The sequence below is a fragment of the Gavia stellata genome, chromosome 5 (assembly GCF_030936135.1).
Source record: "Gavia stellata isolate bGavSte3 chromosome 5, bGavSte3.hap2, whole genome shotgun sequence".
Lineage (NCBI taxonomy): Eukaryota > Metazoa > Chordata > Aves > Gaviiformes > Gaviidae > Gavia > Gavia stellata.
The window spans coordinates 19,102,502-19,123,156 of NC_082598.1; the positions used below are offsets into that span (position 1 = coordinate 19,102,502).

At 37.6% G+C, this 20,655-nt stretch overlaps 1 protein-coding gene across 1 annotated transcript; it reads left to right on the forward strand.

Moving 5' to 3' along the window:
- The first annotated feature begins 10,835 nt into the window (after window positions 1-10,835).
- On the forward strand, window positions 10,836-20,324 carry PACRGL (parkin coregulated like). The gene is made up of 7 exons (XM_009818898.2): window positions 10,836-10,985; window positions 12,542-12,609; window positions 13,671-13,761; window positions 15,090-15,224; window positions 16,908-17,015; window positions 18,021-18,101; window positions 20,258-20,324. The coding sequence occupies exons 1-7, from the start codon at window positions 10,845-10,847 to the stop codon at window positions 20,312-20,314; spliced, it is 681 nt and encodes a 226-aa protein (XP_009817200.2). The 5' UTR covers window positions 10,836-10,844; the 3' UTR covers window positions 20,315-20,324.
- The last annotated feature ends 331 nt before the right edge of the window (window positions 20,325-20,655 follow it).

Sequence of the window (20,655 nt, forward strand, 5' to 3'; positions counted from 1 at the left end):
CTGTGGAAAACCAAAATGATGTCTGAATTGCAGGAGCTACAATCCATGAGTAGAGGAAGTCTAAAAGTGATGAACTTGAAGCCTTTGCTGTGCTCTGCTTGTGGTTCCTCTCTGATATCCTAATTTTTAATCCCCCCCCCGACTTCCACACCCGTTCATGCATCTTTTCTCACTGCTTTCACTTGGAACCCCGGTACACTGTCCCTTCTCCTTCCCCACCTCCCACCACCTTTCCTGGAAAGATCTTCTTTTTCTTCTTTTTTCTATTTTTTTTTTTTCTGTTTTGTTTGGTTGAGGTTTTTTTACAAAGAAGCTTTAATTCATCCTCCTCCAAAATAGAGTAGAGCAAGTGACAGCAGGGCAGCCTTACTCCCCCACTTGCTACTCCTGTGTGGGCAGGGACAGAGGGGCTGTGGGCCGTTGCTACACCACTCTCTGAAAAGAGAAAAGAGGAAAACTATTACTACTACCACCACTTTTGATTCTATCTGTCATTTAATCATGACTGTTACCACAGCTCCCATCCTCATCACCATCACTACACTAGGCTGTTACTAGTTCTCAGCCACCAACTTGAATTGAGTCCTATGCACCTTAAGTCTGTCTTTCAAACCTTCTCTAGATCATAAACAAAGAAATTGTTGCTACCATCCCTGGAATTGTTATCTCAAGTGCCAGCTGTGCCTGGTGTGCGGAAGCCACAAATGCTTTTGTGAAGCAGTACATCCAAGGTGTGTGTGCCTCAGAGCAGAGCCTGATGCTCTTACTGAAGCTCTCCCCTATGTCTGATCCAGCAAAGGGAACCTCATGGGCTCAGGAAAAAGCAAAAAGGTCTGTTAATGTTATGAAAGACAATGTTGTACCCAGCTACAGCTTCTGCAGACATATGTTTGGTTAGCCACAGCAATAACACCTCTGCCCCAGCATGTTCTCTGCAGACCAAGAAGTCCTAACTACTGGATTTATTCCTGTTGTTGGGAAAAAAAAAAAAAAAAAAAAAAAAAGAAAAAAGGAAAAGTACCAATACTGTCATGATGCCTTGTGAATTTGTGGTGGACTTTTTCGTACTTATTATTATTTACGTCATTCTGTGCAGGGCTATAAAGTCCAGTAAACTTGCTGTTAACCAATGCTTTATATACCACTACTGATCTGTGCCCTACAGTGGGGAAAAAAATTGGTAAAAGGTTTCCTAACAAAGAACACAATTTCTCTGACAACTGAACTATGAAATACTTCCATTTCCATTTAACAAACTCCTCTATTTTGTCACCTTTGATATTTGAAGTAATAGAAAACTTTGAGTTTTCCCCTTATTTCTTTCCCCAAACCGAGAGAGGCTGCAGAATGAAGAGCAGCAACTTTCTCGGAGAAGGCGCAGAAGTGGGAAGGACAGACAGTGAATGATTGCCACCACGTGGGAAAATACAAAACTGCAGCGTGTGCCTCTGAATCGGTTCTTTCCCGACGCAGGGAAAATGTCAGTCAGCTCTCACAGCAACACCCTCACAATCAGCTGCAAGTTTTCAACTTTTGCTTCATTATTTCCCGAAGCAGAACTTAAATTATATTTATCCCGCCTCAGAAATGTAGTAGTGAGTTTTGATTTTCAAATAATTATAGAGAAATCATTTGGTGAGCACAGTTAAAGCCTGTGCATGTCTGTCTTCCATTTAAAGAACGTTACTCCATGAGGACTTTTTTGTATATCGAAAAGCAAATTCCAACTCCACAGAAATCAGCAGGAAGAGAATAATGGCATTCTCTGCAGGAAGAAGAGAGGGGACCGTCACACTTCTCTTTTTTTATTTGCATGATGTGGAACTCATGGTATTATATAAAACTACCTGCAATATAAATTAATGGCGAACATTTCTGAATGCACCCAAAGCTGTGATAAAGTACTCATCTTTGAATATCCTGTCCATTTTTTTGAAGGTAGATTCTAGTTTATATAGAGAACCCGTTGTTTCTAGTTCTGTCACTATCTTCTGTGACACTGGGTACCACTTCATCGTTCAGGATTGCTATGCTTACAGATGATACATTCTCTCGCTATGTTTCTACTTACAGGTGCCTGCACCTGTTTGGTGAAAAGCATAATTAATAAAAGTTGGTACTCTGGGATAGTTCAGAATATCATTGGGATATCCTAAAGCAGCTGAGAATAACACTTGGATGTATCACCATGTGTTCGTCAGGTTTGAGAGGCTGGAGAGCCTGCGTTCAAGGCTATGCTCCAAATCAAGCAAAAGCACATTTTCTGAACCTGAGTTTTCCATAACCCAGTGAGTCTTCTAGCACTGCTTCCAAAACCGTTTGTTAGCTTTGAACACTTTGAGCATTGCAAATTCCAGAAAAGAATTCACAGATCTATATCCAAGCCTTCTTTTCTCCCCCCAGGTGCTTGGCACCTACTTTTCTCTGAAACCTCAGCTTTCTCCTTAACATTTTCCATGAGCTAGTACTGGCCACTGCCTGCTCAACCTTGGTACTTTCTGTGAATCTTGTTCTTAGGTGTTTAACAATTGACACACTGTGGTAAGGACTCCTGAAACAAATTAGGAATGACGATTCCAGTGAAGAGCAGGGAGGCAGGAAATCAAGTATCGTAACACTCAGCTTTAGGTCCAGTGACTCAAAGAAATATAGGTTCCTAACTCTTACTTTTTTGACTGTACTAGTGGGAACGGATCTCTCTCCATAAATAAGCAAAGTACATTTACAGAAGTAGCTGTGATTTTGCCACCATCTGAGAGATGGCAATGGAATGAATTGTCCTTCCTGAGCAATTGGCATCACCAGAATAAAGCACAAATTCAAACTGCCATTATTGATGGCAATACGAAAATTCAGAAGAATCAGAAATAAACAAACCCTGACACATCTCATTTTAATCCTAATTTCATTTTTGAGGTAGTATAGTTCATTGATGAGTGGATATAACTGGTCTATTTTGGGTCTTGACAGCACTAGCTAACTACAGGAGATAGGAACATTGTTTTTGTATGGCCATGGGTACAAAATGAATACAAGTATAACCAAACCGTTGCAGAATGACTCTAAACACTTCAGTAAGTAATGAAAAGTGGAGCAACGATGAGGTAGTATCTCTGTATCTATTTGGGCATAACTTTCTCTAACTCACTCAGTTACTCATGAAAAACCTTAATTTCCTAATTATTTCAGATCAACAGGATATCCTTGAGAGCAATCAAAAAGCCATGTGGAATTTAGCTGCAGTTGTCCATGCAACTACTTGATTTTGCTCAGCCTTTCACCTTAGTTCAAGAGTCATACCCAAAGCACCATGTCTGCACGCTAATGGTAGAGACCTGTGTACTCCATGATACCCAGTTCCTAAATTTTGGGTGTCATACCTGTATGCATTTTTGTTACTCTGCAACATCAAAACCTGAAAGTATTCCTGTGGGTCAGTCTGCTTCTTGGGAGTTTGCCTCTGAGTTTTACACAGGACTTTGATCTGCTAATCCAAAGTCCTTACAGCAATTTAGCACTTAGTAATAGGCAATCAAGTCATTTCTGGTGTATTACAGAAAAAATTAAGCAATCCAGTAGTACCTCTAGACTGTTATCGGAATTGTTCAACTGAAATGGTACTGTTTCACACCAAGTTTCACTGAGGATATATGGGAATATTCACAGGTCCATCAACTTCTGACAGGCACTGAACTAATTATCTGATACAGCACTGGTCAATGAAAGTGCCTGGAGCGTCTAAATCTTTGCAGAGGAACCTGAAAACTACAATTAGGTGTCTACGGTCTGTTGTGTAGCACACATTTAGTGCCAAACCCTGTAAAAGAACTACTTTTTTATAGAGTACTATTTATAAAGCATGTAGAGTGATTAAGTCAGGATAAAAGCTCTGGGGAATGATATTTGAAGACTATCTAAGGAAAACACTCCTAGAGACTTCAGTTTTAAATGTGCACTTTTTGAAAGAACAGTGAGAATTTCTAACTTTTCAGAGTCACTGGAGAAATAAAAAGAATTATCAAATATGTTGAGTTGAGGAAACGTGTTTTGTTCTTTTACTGATCTTACTAGGTTGTAAGAGCTGTTAGCCTCCAGCTGGGGTTAAAACTGCACTTGGTTTAGAAACTTCTAAAATAATCTCAAATTAAAACGTATCAGTTTGTATATTACTAGATGAATATTAAAAAAATACAGTAAGACATAAGCGGAATCAATTTTTAAGTCTGTTGGTAATCCCTTTCTTGTATTTAGCAAAATATAGCAAACAAATCAGTATAAAATACCTTTTGTCTAACAAAAAGGCTGCTACAAATAGAGAGGGAAATGTTGACAAGGTAAATTAATGAAATGTTGACAAAAATTCAAGTACCAACTCCCTTTCTTCCACATTCAAACATCTGTACTTGTGAAGAAATATTCTCCCCACCATTTCCCAACTGGCACTGGCCAAACACCAAGCCTAAACCATACCAAACAAATTAGCTTAACAACGGTAGAAATATGCTCGGATGAAAAGATCTAACACGTGACTGTTTTATGTGATGTTCTTTTAATTAGCCATATTCCAATAAGCCTCAGTTTTAATTTCATAAGCCTCAGAATCCATTTCGCTTTGGTGAATTCTCCTCCCCCTCAGTAATTAACTATTTAACTGTGACTAATGAAAAAAGAAGTCAAATTGCATATTGGTTTTATCAGCAGTGATAGAGAATTAATTAATCATTGGTTCTATTTAAATTGGTTGAGTATTGTTATTATGAAAAAGTAATCGGTCCAGAGTTAGCGTTCATTTTCAGATTTCTATATGCTCACCTGAACACACTCACATACATATAAGTGACCACATTTCTTTTCATGGTAAGAACTCCCTGCAAATTATTCATATTTTTGTCTTTTACTTATTTTCAAGCATTTAGAAGGGTTTATGGCAGTTAGGTAGATTAAGCAAGCTAAAAAATACATAATGGAGAAACTCATAATAACTGGAGCTAATGCTGTACAAGTATACAGTAATAATCGTAGCTCATGACACCATATTTGAGACTACAAAGTGGTATCATCACGACAGAGAAAAATGCTAAAATTTGTCATGTTATGTTGATTTATACACAGTATAGATCTTACAGTATTTTTCCTTCTAAATTGTCCATCCACCAAATATGTTCAAAATGTCACAGACTAGTTCCTATTAAAACTATCAAAAATAGTGGGACACAGTATGAAAAGTATTTTATTTTAAACAAACACATTTTGACCCATATTCCCCCTGTCAATATTCAGCAAGATCTTAGAAAAATCCGAGACCAGGTATAATAACGAGGAAGCTACTCAAGGACCAGGGCACCTGCAAATTCATAGAACAAGTCAACTAAAAACCATTTTAAGATTGTACTGTAGGAATCAGAAGGGACTGAGCGTGTGTTTAACCTTAGGACTTCTCTTTTCCTAACTCTTAACATATCATGCAAGTTAGAAAAAGATACCTATAAGGGCATAGTTTCATCCCACTCTATTCCAGGAATTTAGGATCATTTTAGTCTATATTCCTCCCATGGGGGTGGGAGAGTTAGAATCCCGCACGAGAGGTTTGAGCCCACGCAGGAGCTGCAGGTTGACAGCACTCAGGTGCTTGAGCCTTGCAGATGTGGGCGCAGGGCCAGGGTGTATCTCTGCATGCATTCAGCGATGCCTTGTGCTGAGTGCCCTACTATGGGCAGGGATGTGCTGGTGCTGCACCAAAGCCAGGCCAGCACCCCTTGGGTAGGACCTCATGGCTGAGCGAGCCTTGCATGAAGGCAATTCTCTGAGAGCCCAATGTAGCGACTTCTCCCAATTCAAGAGATGAAATGCCCAAAGACATGAAATGGAGGGGCACACGTCTACCAGGCATCCACGATTCAGCAGGTATCTTTCAGACTCTGATTTCACACATCACATCTCACTGCAAGGCGAGCAGTGCAGTCCGTATATTCAACGTTCAAAGTACAGCAGGACTCCCTGTTGTACCATACACACCACCGTACCGTAACACTCTCTTATTTTGCATTTTTCAGGAAACTGATTGAACTCTGAACTAAGCACAGTGGTTTCTGTGCCTCCAGGACCTCAGTGGGAGCTGCAGGCTCCACAGAGCTGGTCAGAGGTATTTTGCTTCAGCAACACAGCAGTTCATACAGTCTACTGACTTAGGAAGTGTACTACTACTTTCTTCCATGCTTGAATGTAGCTGTAGTCTGTTCTGTACACACAAAGCAACTATAGCAGCTCTATGTATAAAATCATGCTAAAACACTGAACTAAAAATAAACCTTGCTCAGAAAAGCAGTTCTGTTTTCTCATTGTGGAGATGAGCGTCCTAGTTTACATTTTGTAGTGTGATTTTCAGACTTGCACGGTCTGCTTTACAAATACTGGATTTTTCTGAGATCATTTACCAGCCTGTAAAATGTATGGATAAAGAGACATCCATTCCTCTATTGCCTTCAGTGTTGTGGAACCGTAAAATAATTTTGTGAAAGTACTGTAATGTCTGTTGGGTTTAGTTAAAACACTGAGAAATAAAATAGAAACCTTCCCTTCTCCAGCATTATTTTTATCATTTTTCCTTCTGTATTTCCAAAAGCTCTCTTGCACTAATGCATTTCAAAGGCATTCAGTTATGCAGCCCTATTTTAACTCTGCAAATGTCCTCACTTACAACTTCCCATTATTGGTGGATACAAACTATTTATGTTGGATAAAACTAATTATGAAATGCCAGCATTGGCCAAAATCTAATGCTGATGGTAGTTTTCAAATAGTTGACAACTACTTTTCAACACCGTCAGTGCATTTCCCTGTTTTTTTGTGGAAAACCAACAGACTAGCCTCTCTTATCCACTTCTAAAGTCCCATTCAGTTCCTTGTTATAAATTACAGAAGTGAGAAAGAAGTGCATCCCACACAATTCAAGCAAACCAAGAAAACATCTTGCTTGCTTGATTGTTGAGTGCATGAAAGAATAAACACATCTCTTAAAGAAAGCAAGAGAGCACTCTGATTAATAGGGTTCACAGTTCAGATGCGATGGCGTATCAATAAATACCGTATTTGTGACAGAGATTTCAGTATCGTGTGAGTGGGTTATCTGAAAAAAGAAACTAAGAATTAACTTTCTCTCATTGTATTTGGAACAAACATGATCTCAAATGGGAATGTGGCCCCGTCCCTGAAAGGCAAACTTTTGCCGCATAAAAAGCAAAATACAGTATTTCCTAAACCCTGTTTTCCCTGGGAAGCTTTTAAGAAAGTGGATAAAAATTACCGGCAATGTCACCTGACATTTTCCCATCCTCATTCTAACCACAAACGCATAACGTACGTTGAAAAAAATCATCCTTTTAATCTGATTTTCGCTCTTTCTTCAGCAAGCACTGAAGCTCTGATCAGCTGGAGACGGTGCCTCAGCCCCCCCGGCACTCCCCAGCGGCCCCGCGGGCCCGCAGACCCACCACCGCAGCCTCCAGCACGGCAGGACGATGCCCAGGGCGAACCGCTCCGCGCCGGGCTGCCGCGGCCGCCACGCACCCTCGGCCCGCGCCGCGCACCGCGGCCAGGCGCCGCTGAGGGACGCCGCGCCCCCTCCCGGTCCCGCCGCGCATGCTTCCGCCGCACCGCCCCCGCCCCGGGCTCGGCCTGCCAAGGAAGATTGGGCTCTCGGCGGCCCGTAGTTTCCCTGGCAACCGGCAGGAAGCGTCGCCGGGCGCGCAGCTGTCCGCCCGCCCGCCCGCCCGCCAGGTGAGGGGGTGTCGGTAGCGCTGGGTCGGGTCGAGCCCTGCGTGTCGCCGCCGGGCAGCGGCGCAGCGACGCAGCGCGCCTTCGGGGGCAATGAGCGGCCGCCCTTGCTGAGGGGCCCGTAAGAAGGGGGGATACCGCTGCCCACGGGCCCGGCGCTCCCCTCTGGCCGCCTTGACCTGGGCTTCCCCGCGAGAGAGTGGGAGCTGTGGGGAGGGCCGAGGGGCCCGTCCCTCCTCGTCGTCTCGCTGTGTCTTTTGATGTTCCACGGTGTTCCGGCGGCTCTGTGGTAACTTGCCAGAGCTTTGCTGTTCGAGCCTCTTGTCGGTTACGGTGCTTCCTGCCCCTTACCTCTTCCTTTCTCTGCCCTAGCTGCACTCCGGGAGAGTTGACACTCACCAGAGTAAGGGAGCAACCTCGCCTTTAAAATCCTACTTACTTTCATTCCGCCTTTCTTAAGCGACTTCTAGAACCCAAACTCCAGGCATCACTTTTCCTCCTTTGAAAGATGTCTTTTAAAGGTGCCTTTTCTATTTCTATGTAAAGATTTCTGTCCTTTGCTTGAAGTCTGTCATCTGCCCGTAGGATGGCTCACTCCTGTATCAAGCCTTGAATGTCGCTTGTTTGGATCACAGCTATACCTCTGCCGTCTGATCTCTCTACAAGCGCGTGTGACTCCCACCTCTTGACTGCACAAGACCTTTCATCTTGCTCCGAACACTGAGACCTCCTTATGAAAAGTCCTTTTTCCGCGCTCTGCCACCTCCTCCTCTGGCAATACACAGGTGTGTTATCTCAGTTGCGTTTTTACAAAACTCTTATCACTGTCCTTAACTCCTGTCTTTACTTTTGTCCCAAAGGGCTACCATTGTTCCTGCCTGTTGTCACACCTTCTATTTTTTGCTTTCTCTGATGGTACAAGCAGTGACTTTTGAAATGCATGTAGATTTTGTCACTGGTTAAAACCTTAGTAAAGTCCTTGGCATGTATCTTGATTACTTCTTGGAAGAGGAAAAGAGTTTGAATACATCTGAATTAATTCTGAATACTTTTCTGAGAAAAATATTTATGTTGTTACTAGCAAGACGACTGTTCGCATTATGAGCAATTGTACATTTCAAAGGTTGACACTGATAGCACTATTTTGTGATGTATAATGCTAATGTCAAGAACTTACTTACCTGGTGTTTTTATAGTATAAACCCATTTTGATTCTTATTTTTCTGATTGTTAGAAATGTGTTTTCTAACTCTAATGTGATTAAAGTTTTGTGATAATAAGCTGGCACTTACAAAATCAGTAAATTTTCTATGTTATTGTTTGTCTTTTAGGGCTTTGAATTCCGGTTTTAATGATTTGCATTTTACAAACGGAATAGTTCCCGTAAGTGTCATTTCAGTTTTTGTGTGTTCTGAAGAGACTTTTGTCTAATTGCGGTAAGTTAGTTCTTCTTTTAAAAAGACTGTCACTGGAGACAGGCCACATTCTGAAAATAGTAGGAAAGAGAAACCAAGATACACAGTAGGTGAACTGATTTGAATCACTAGTTCTGATTAAATCATCGGTCAGGAAGTATTGATTTAAACTTTCAATTTTAGTTTTGCTTTGTATTTGTATTTTAGCTAATTTGGTAATCATTACTGTATGTTGTTTCTCATCATTCAGTAAAACTTGGGTGCCACATTAAATTCTTTCTGTAAGTCAGAAGGACATAGCATATCTACACAAGTGCTGGGGCCTTATAACTTCTTACTAGAAGCAGGAATAATCCTAAAGATTTAGTAATTTAGATAATGACAAAAGTACCTGACTGGAAGTTCTGTCTGGAGGGAAGAATTAGAAGAACCAAGCTAAACAACAAGGACTGCATGTACGAGATTCTGGCAGAGATTAGGGCAGGTGACTTATAGAGCTGAGGGGGTGGAAGTAGTGTGGCAAAAAAAATTCGTCTCTCTAGTTCATCCTGATCTCAGTATTTGGAATTTAATCATGTTGTTGACAAAAACAGGTGTCATCAACTTGCGAAAGGTGATGGCTGGATGGCAAGCACCCTACTCATCCTTGTGGCAATGTTTGTTTATGTGTATTATTTAACTGGCATCCTATTGTTTTCATTTCTATATAGTGTTGTTTCTTGTTTACTAAAGGAATGTAATTTCTTATTTACTAAATTGTTTTCTCCATCCAGACTATACCACAGCATAAAGTACTGAATATTAATAATATTCAAAACTAGCATTTTCACACTTTATAATTTTATTAACATTTGAAAACCTGTCTTTTCCTAGGAATAATTTATATTATTCATCATAGTGTCAGGCTTGGTATGGTAAATAGGCAGTAGACTATTATTTTTATTAGGGACATTTTAACGCAAATACATACATATATAATAACACGTGTAGCTGGTGCATTAACTTTAGAAGATATCTGTACCTAAATCAGTATTTAAAGATGTATACAGAAAGTTATTTTTGCATTCTTTTTAACAAAATACTTTCATTCTCCTTACTGGAATTGGAATTAATTTTCTGTGTTCTTTCTTTGCTACTTTACATTTCTTTTCTTGTCTCGTCTCTTCTTGATTCTGCTTTGGATTTTGTGTTCTGAATCTACTTTCTCTTGTGTTCATTCCTTCATCCTGGCCATTCCTCATATTGTTACTGTCTTCTGCTGTAACTGTACCCAACCAGCCTATTTCACTCTGGGCTGTTCTGCTGAGCACTGTATTGCTGCTCGGATTTCTGTAGGCTGCTCTAAAGGCAGACTGTAGCTAATTTCACTTTTGCTGCAGATCTCAAAGTACAGAAGTAAAGAGGAGCAGCACAGGATTAGGAGATGTGTGCATTTGAAAGATGGGATGATGAGACTGTCAAAATTATCCTGTGCACTGCTTAGGATATTTAAGAATAAACATTTCTTTTCTAGTACACTTACTCAGATTTTCTTGATTGATTGTTCATGTCAGTGTTTGGGCCCTGGGATTCTAACCCTTGATATTCTGTCATGTAGGAATGAAAACTATTTTATGTTTTTAATATTTTTCTATTCTAGGAAGTAATGTTCTAAAAATGTCATCAGGCATCCAAATAAAACCAAAGACTGCAGTACGGAAAAGCAAGACATCTTCTCCTTTGCCATGTTCTCCAGAACCTGCACTTAAACCACGGCCAAAGCCTAGTGACAAGCTGAACCCTAAAACTATTGATCCGGTATGTATAGGTGGTGGGTTTTCTTTTTTTGTTTAAAACAGATCTTTTATTGGAAGAAATTTCCTTACTTTATGAAATACATATAGGACATGCTTCTTCTGGACCTGTTTCATAAATTTAAACTAAGCTTCTGTTATTAATCTTACGTTCCCTAATTTCTAAGCTCAAATGCCTGTTTATTACTTTTTTTAAAAAGGGGGTTTAGTACAGTTGTGGCTTGGATGGTAACTTTTTTATTTTATGCATACTTTTGCCCTAAAAATAGATTTAGAGGTAACAGTTAAAAAGGGTTGGGGTTTTTTTGGTATAGTTATAAATTTTGGCACCAGCTCCTTTAGAGGAACTGATCTCAGTTATGCAATGAAACCAAGAATCAGGTAGCATCTTGAAGATCATCTAGACCTCATAAAATCTAGCAAATTAATTGCTAGTGAGCATTACTTGAAACTCCCAAGTACTGTAAATATGTAATACTTTGGGAAGAATTTGGGCTCTCAGGAGAAGACTGGTGAAGGGAGTTGTTTGTTTCACAGAAGTCCTGCACCTGGAGAACTAGCTTTGAGTGGGTGAATTATAGCTCACCACTGGGCCATATCAGCCAAACAATTAGTAATGTCACAGACTTTTTGGAAAACAAACTAAATGTGGGAGTACTTTGGCGAGGTACTAGTTTGCTATAAGCAGAGGCTGAATACTTTCATGTGGGCATTATTTTTCTTGAAACCTTTTTGCAAGTAGTACAATGACTTAATTAAGCCAAGAAGTCATCAAATCATGTACACAATTTCAGCAAAGTTAATGTAGGTTCAAACGCTGGAAAGATAAAAATTAAGATTTCATGGTATTTCCTGGTACTTGTTTTGTGATAAGATGTTTAATCTGGGAAGTAGCAGTGAACGATCATGCTAATAAATAATATCAAAGTTCATATGCATAAGAAGCATGTATATGATTAAAAAAAACTTTGTGCAGGCTTTCATCCTGTGAAGCTCCTGGTTTCCTTCTCCAGTGGATCCTTCCTAGATTGCCACCCAGTATGAAACTCCCTGCTGGTTTCCAGTGCCCTCATACCATCTTGCACACCATTTAGTGTTTCTCCCACATCTTGCCACTTTGTACTTTTGTCTGTATTCATATCAGTATGGAACTGGAGTAAATCTGCCTTCTGCATATTACCAATATAACAACAAGAAGAGCATCAGGAAAGTGAGAGGTCCTTAATCTATTAAGGAGAGAACCCGTAAGACTTCAGTGTTAAGATTTGCAAGAGAAAATAGAAAAATAAGGGTATTCCATCAGGAGAGCACTGATTCTACATTATTTATTAATTTTTACAACTTTCCAGCCAGACAATTCTGAAAAGCAGTTTTCTGATAAATGTACCAGATATATGTTTTCCACCCCATAGCTGCAGTTATTTTTTTGATTAGTTTTAGAATCATATGACTAAGTTCCTTTTTTGGTAAACTGCAGTTTTAACATATTCAAAATAGTTATCAAACATTACTGTTATGAATAAATAATGCTTTTTTTTTGGTTTTTTTTTGGCCTCACAGTTTGGTGCTCATTCTAGACTACCTTCTGCATTTGCTGCTATATACGCTAAAGGTGGCATTCCGTGCAGGTGTGTTGGTTTTGTTTATTTTTTTACTACCTATATTAAGGTTAGATAAACTACACAGATTGAAATACATCTATTCATGTTTGATCCTTTGGCTGGACTGTTTGATTCCATTCATTTCTGAAAAGATTTCTGATACTTAACTCTTTTCAAAGCACAAAGCAATTTTCCATGTCTTTGAAATTGTCTTCTTTTGTTTCTTTTTTAATGGTGTGTTAATACTGAAGCTGCATTTTTAAAGAATAGCTAGGTATTTGCAGATTCGGTTTGCTAAGCCTCTTTCAGGAAAGAAGTTGATTTCTTCATGTAATGGTGTTTACTTCTCCCTACTATCAAAGATAATAAAATTAGTGCCATTTTAGTAACTAGACATCTTGCAGTCTTTTTTTTGTCTGAAGTATGTAGTATGACAACATTTTCTTGAATATTCCAATTCTGTAGTTGTCAGCAATATCAGATATTAACAAAATTATGTGTAAGTAATAGTTTGTGGTATTTTAAGTTACTTTTGTCTATTATATATTTGCCTAGACAATAAGCACTTTAGTGTTTTGTCAAGTGGATGCAGAATTACTTAACAAAAATTTAAGTAATCATTATTACATGTATGTCCATGTTTAAAATAATCATTTATACATAGCCTTTATCTGTATCTTAGGAGTAGCTGATGAATTCCAGTATGATTTTTCTTTCAGTTTCAACTGATTTCCCTTACCAATTGTTATTTGAAGAAAATGTTTTTTGATATTTATCGAAATAAATAACTTTGCAAAGGGAGCATCTTCTGTGTTGGTATGAGAGGCACCTATAATTTTTATCACTTTTATTTTCTGATTTCTATGTGTTTGGGAGCAGAATTTTGAAAACTGCCATATTTGGGAATTACAATGCAGTGTTAAATACCATTGTACATTTCAGTAAGGAGAGCAGTACGTATTGAAATTGTCTGTATAACGTTACAGTAATACTGCAAACCAGTTGGTGATATAACTAAAATTAGTAGTGCTAGCAATAAAGTATATGTTACTATATGTTAATTTGTTAAAACTTTATTCTTTATATAGGTTAGTGCATGGCTCAGTAAAGCACAGACTGCAATGGGAATGCCTTCCTGAAACTGTTCCCTTTGATCCTCTTCTTGTAACCTTGGCAGAGGTAAACTCAATCTTCTTGCAAAGTTAAGCATACAGGATTTCCTAATTGCAAATGACATTTTGTAACAAGATAAGCTAGCTAACTTAGAGTCATCTACTAGGGGAATATGAAAACAACATTTGTGAGGCTCTTGTATGAATGAAGATGGACAAGACCATTACCATTTCTGGTTCTTTAATTAGAGCATTCTGGGAGAGCTAGGTAGAGCTATTTAATCTTTGAGATACTGGCTGAATACAAGGCTGCACCTCAGATTCCCAACTGTTGAATGAAATACTTCAATCCATTTGTGGCTTTGCATGTTCTTTTGTAAACAAAATTGTTTTGATTCTTTTTTTATATAAAGCTTACTTTTTGAAGTAAGAGTGCTCTCCTCAATAGATTGAATTCATACAGTGGAAATAGGATCCCGTGAATAGGTGAAAAAGAAATACTATACATTTGGTGAAACACTGGAATAAGCTGCCCAGGGAAGTGATGGAGTCACCATCACTGGAGGTGTTCAAGGAATGTGTGGACGAGGCATCGTGGGACATGGTTTAATGGGCATGGTGGTGTTGGTTGATGGTTGGACTTGATGATCTTACAGCTCATTTCCAACATTAGTGATTCTGTGATGTTCAGGCTTCTGTTTTCTCAGCATCATCTGTGACTTTTATCACCAAATACGTTTCAGGAGTGTAAATAAATGTTGAATCCAGTGTGGTAGATGGAATAAAGTGCACACTCTAGAGGTGTGGGTTTTTTTTTTTTTAAGATTAAACAAAGCTGTCCACATTCCTAAAGTACCTTAGAGCTCCTATTATGGAAAGAAAAAAGACTTCAGCCCTAGGGCTTTAAATCTTTGAGTTCTGCAAGTCATGTCTTCACCAGAAGTGCATATTTGTAGCATCTACAAATTTTTGGTGTTGCAGAGGATTGTGTGTGGTGGGGAGTGTCTTTCCTTCCATAGTTCACCTTCTATTTTTTTTTCCTTCAGGGTATGAAAACCATGTACAAATATAGCCTATTCTTGTTCATGGTCTTGTTGAAGAATTACCTTGGGTAGTTAGATTAAAGGTAATGAAGAACAAATATTGATTGAATTGGCAGTATTCATAATGTGAGTTTTAATATTCAGTGATGTTCCAAAAGAAAAATTAATAATCATATTCTGTGAGCAGAGTTGTACTCAGTGGCTCCACATGGTGGAGTTAGTGTATTTTATGTTTTGAAGTGATGTAACAAGATCTAAAGATTATCTTGCTGCAATGTGAAACTTTTTTAATGTGGTTTTTTTTAAAAAAGAAGACTCACTATTAAGCAAATATGTTTCAAATTTGCAACAGGGTCTAAGAGAGACAAAACATCCCTATACGTTTGTTTCAAAGGAGGGTTTTAAAGAATTGCTTATGGTTGAAGGTGCTACTGAAAAAGCAATTCCTTTGTTGCCTCGTCTAGTTCCAGTGTTAAAGGCTGCATTGGTATGTCTCACTCTTCATGCAGAGATTTTAATGGGTTTGATTATATTTTTTTTTTCTTTTTTCTTGTGCTGGTGAGGACTACACAGAAATTTTTAATGTGATAAATCTATTGCATGGGCTTTCGGTTTGGGGTTTGGGGGTGTGGGAATAGTTTATTTTTCCTCATTTTAACCTTGCCTTGGTTTTATTAGCTAATATGTCTTTAACTGTAAATTCAGATGGGCAACTCCTTGTATAGCTGTATGACAGTGGCTATGGGCAAATTCTGTGGAAATTTCTATTAAAGATCTGAATATAAGCAGAAATAAATATATGTATTAATATATCCACATAATAACATGCAAAAAAATAATTGAGGTGAAGGAAAATGGAGATGTGAGAATAAATACTCATCTGTTACACTTAAAAATTCAAAACATGCTACAAAGAGAAAACAGAATATGCCACTGAAGAAAGGGGAAGAATACAGTTAAAATGTTTGAGGTCATATTCTTCATTTTTAAAAAGTTTTTAACTTTTCTACTCCTTCAGAAAAAAAAGTGAGATAAAAGTATTGACCTCAAAGGTAATCTCTTTTGGATCATTTTCATATCTTTCAGAGCCCTTTTCTGGCTCAGCTACATGCTGTCCTTTAATCTAGCTGTGTTTCAGTTCTGGTTTTATAGAGATGTCTGAAAGTTTGAAAATTCTTTGTGATCTCAGATCAGAGGTGTAATAGAAGATCAGAATTGTGTGTTATCAGTATCTTTGGTTTAGTTTGGATGACAAAATTAGAAAAAATATTCTTGCCTGTTCTTCCAATTACTGTATTAATCTGATAGTTTTCATTGTTGCACTGTTTTGGTATAAAGTCTTGTTAAACCTTCTACTACACAAGCAGTCAATGACTTCCAGTTAAAAAAACCCCAATGTTCAGGGCCCAAATGTCAGAGTGGAAAAAAAACCTGTTTAAATAAAGGTCAGTATTAGTACGAGAACAAAATAAATTGTCATGAATCAATTTCTCTGCTAAAAGAAGAGTGAGATAACTAAACCATTAGAGAACTCAGGTATCGAAGAACCTTCCCATGGGAGTAATAAAGATGACAAAGCACCCTAGAAGTAGATAAGAGCCTGATAATTGCTGGCAGGTGACAAAGCTGTAGTTGGCAGGGGACTAAATTAATTGAGCCAGAAAGTCATTGGCTCCTGTGTTTCTCCACAAAGACAATTATTGTTATGAATTACGTAGAAATTACCCTGAATTCATTACATTTGTAACTAAAATGTTGTCTCCCAATTTCAACATACCCGCATTTGAAGGGTTCTTTCTAATATGCTATGAAGTACTGAAATTGTTTGTGTAATAAACTGTTTTGCCTGCCGAATTTTTTGTTGCCTCAGTAATAAAATATTAGTTTCCTTGTCTCAGAAGAAATGCAGGAGTTTCACTGACATTTTGTGGATACTTTTGTTTTCTACTTTAAAAATATACTTCTGTTTTTAAATGTTACTTCTAGATACTAATATTCAGTCATATTGTACTTGTATTTCTAAACTTGTAATATAACAATTAGCAGTTGCACAGTAGTTTTAATTTTTAAAAATACTATATACAATCATAGTGTAGAGATTGCAGTTTTGAAGAACTTGTGCATTTGTCTGAATATTAATGACAGGATTTTCTTTTTCCTCCTTCTGAAGGCCCATTTGGATGATGAAGTATTTGGAAGGGGATTGGATGCTTTAGTTCAACTGAGTGCTGTTGTTGGCCCATCTCTTAATGATCATCTTAAGCATCTACTCACAAATGTAAGTTTTTAATGCTGTAGTAAAAAATCATCTGTATTTTTATGGTACTTTTGTTGAGATGTTTATTATAATATCTGCACAGATACAGTGGAGGACTCAGCAGTTCCATGAAAAGCATTACTTCATTCTTCTGTGTAAGGCCATCATTCTTTAATAATAAGGTGACATAAAGTTCTAGCAAGGTCCAAAAACTATTGTTAATGTGTTGCAGAACAATGGAAGTGTTGTCGCTGCTATTTATAAAAGATCCAGCTTCAAGCCTGAGGTAAAATAGATGCTGTGTTTTGAAGGGTAGTTTATGTTTATTGCAAAATGAGTTTTGCGTTTTAAGTGTGAATATTTTAAAAAAATCTGTGGAAGTTTCAATAAATTGACATAAGCAAATATTCCCACTTTCAGGTCGGAATTCTGCAGAAGGAATTTTTCATTAAATAAACTTAGAGTCAGATTGTGGAAAGTGTTTTTATACTGAGTCCTTCGGTAGACATCCTTCCTCTGTCAGACAGGCTTTTCATGGTTTTGTTTAGCCCCCTTCCAAAGTGCACTTTTACAGCAAAATAAACAGACCTTTTAGACATCCAATGCAGAAAAATTGCAGTAAGGGGTTTTTTTTAAGTATTTCCAGTATAATAAATGTCTCTCAGTGCACGTGAAATGTGTTAACTTTTCATGTGGACAGCACTTTACGAATGACTTTTTTTTTAAGGTTGGTATCTCTTTAAAATGTGTTTGATAAAAGGAAAAAAAATTAAGGTAAGTATTTTTTTGGCTAACAGTTGAGCTTTCTTTGAATTGAAGTTTCTCATCCGTTAACATTTTATTCCTTTTGCCTTGACTGAGTTCCATACTTTGACATCAGTTACAAGCTATAAAGTGATGTTTCTTTTTGGCTTTAATTTTCCAAAGACAAGGTGAAATAAAGTAATAAAATAGAATTATGTTGGCCTCTTTGCATATATTGTACTATTTTGTGTAACAAACCTTTTTATTTTACTTTTCCAATAGCTTTCAAGGAGATTAATGGACAAGAAATTTAGAGAAAAAATTACTGTCGCTTTACAAAAGTTGGAGCAATATGGTGGAAAGGTGAGTTGACCAAATGATTATTCTGTGATCTGCACATTTGAATGCAACTTTGCCAAAACAACTTCCATCTCTGGCTTTCAGATTAAGAACACCATTCTGGAAAACTGCTTATTTTTACATGTCACAACTATTAATATTGCATAAAACACAGGATTTTGCACTATGGCAATCAGCAGAGTTGTGTTCCAGTCCATAGTAAAATAGTTGGTTTAGTCTGATGTATTGAGTGGTAATAGAAATGACATTAAATCTACTCTGGGCCATCCATATTCTGCCAGTTAGGTTTTGTTGTCTCCCATTTTTTTTTATTTCCCACGTTTCATTTGTATTCTCCATTGTTTTAATCTCTGAGCAGGAAATACAGGAGTATGTTTCAGTAAAATATTCCAGTATACCTACATAAGAAGCTGCACGGCTGGACTATTACAGCACAGCGCACCAAGCCCCATTCAGGAGAACTCTTTTTGGGAGCAAGAGTGCATCTATGTGGATTCCTACCCTTGATATTTGCTTGGAACATTTTATCGTCCTTGGTGGGAAGCTTATGCAGACTTAGTGGTTAAATGAGATACTCGCTGTTCTTTCTTGAAAACTCTCCATTTTTCTAGAAAGTCTAAATTTTTTTTCCAGTGTTTGAACTGATGTGACAAACGGGTTAGTTGCATAGGGTAAGATCCAGGAAGCCTAATGTAAGTCCTTACTCCAAGTTAGGCATTGCAGCACTTAGAAAGTAGATGCTTAGACTGAGTAAAGCATGTAAGCTTCTTGTACAGAGCACAGGGTAGGCTAGATACCTATGAAGAGTGATCCAGGAATTCACCAGATGTCAACTGGTAAATAGCTTCTGTCCCCTTCTCGAGTATTGACACCTGATTCAGGCTGAATAGTTGTCTTGCTTCAATATGCCTGGGATGCAGGCTTCGTGTTCCTTGTTCTGAGCCTAAATACTTTTCTCAACAGGATTTACCCTTGCTAAAGGATACTTTTTTGCTGTTATTGATGATGCCTGCCCATTCCCACTAATAGCTTAGTGCTTAGGTCACTTACTGAGGAAATCAGATACTCACATTCCAGCCCACCCAGGTTAACCTGGAGGTTAGATCTGCAATTGCTATAAATCAAATAAATGCTTTAAGTAATAGATGGCAGAGTATTCTGCTGAACATTCTGTTGCCATTTTCTGTTGAGAGAGTATTGGCTTGGATATTCATCTAGAAGAAAAAATATTTGCTTTCCTGACCCTATGAATACTTGCATGTATTATATTAAATGGTCATTGGGTAAAGAATAGTTATAACCTAAAGAGTAGGGACCATAAATACAGGTATACCAGTTCTGAGCTTGTGTGCCTTAATCAGTAGGCACCCAAATAATCAGTAGACACCATTTTGGGGTTTTTTTTGCACTCATATTCATTTAAGGGCAGTAGCAGTGTTCATATTACAGACTTGAAAAACATCACAACAAATAAAGAAGCATGAGAGTTTTTTATTTATATGTAGTGAGGCAAGAAAAGGAAAATTATGTGTCATCTTGATGTTCTGAAAATTTAGGTCTAGATAATATAACTAATCCAGTGAATTATTAACCGCTAATTCTTCTGTCTGTCCCCTGATTTCTTGTAGTCTTACTGCTTTTGCGAGTAGGTCTTTCTGTTTGTCTTTTAAAAATACTGTAATAAGATAAAGCAGAAAACTAGAAACATACTCCTAAATTGTGATTATAAGCAATATTATATAATCCAGCTAATGAATTTATATGATTTCTATTCTAAATGAGTTATAATGTATATGATTTTTTTATTGGAAGTCCATTCCAGAATATCACTCCTCTATTTAAAAATCTGTATTATTTCATGTCTATATTTATGCCCAGTTTTAGGTATGAGTTTGCAGATCTCTTCTCTTGGATTTTTACTCTCCATCATTAGTTATGACAATGCCCCATTTTTTCAGTTCATTATTTTCAGTCCTTTTGACAGTAAATTTCTCAGCAAATATTAACAACTTTTTAATTTTCTACTGTTTGATAATAACAAAGATAACTAAGTAAAAGTTGTGAATTATAGAATTTATAGAGAGAGACCAAAATAATACTCTTATATGTAGTGCTAGTGCTCCTTATTTTGTTTAAATTTGTTTTATTTTCATCAACAGGCAACTGTGGCTATCATCAAATCTAAAATTCCAACCTATTGTTCTATCTCCTCTTGATCAAGAGAACTAGCGATTTGTACTGTAAGGTGAAGTTTGGAAAGAAACAGCCTGTGAACATCACTGACACTTATTTGGGGTATGATATATTCTCTTAAAATAATCACAGTTCTTCAGTATGATGGAGAGTGGGAAAAGTCCTATCAGTTTATGAATATGTAATTATGGAAGACTATTTAAAATAATTATATCTGTATTGGCTGCTATTTGCATATACATTGTGCTTACAATGACATTGACTAATTTGCTATTATTTCAAGAGCAGAGTAAATGTTGATTCTTATTTTGTTGTAAATTACAATTTCCTTTAATAGCTCTGCAGTGCTTAATATGTTTTGTAC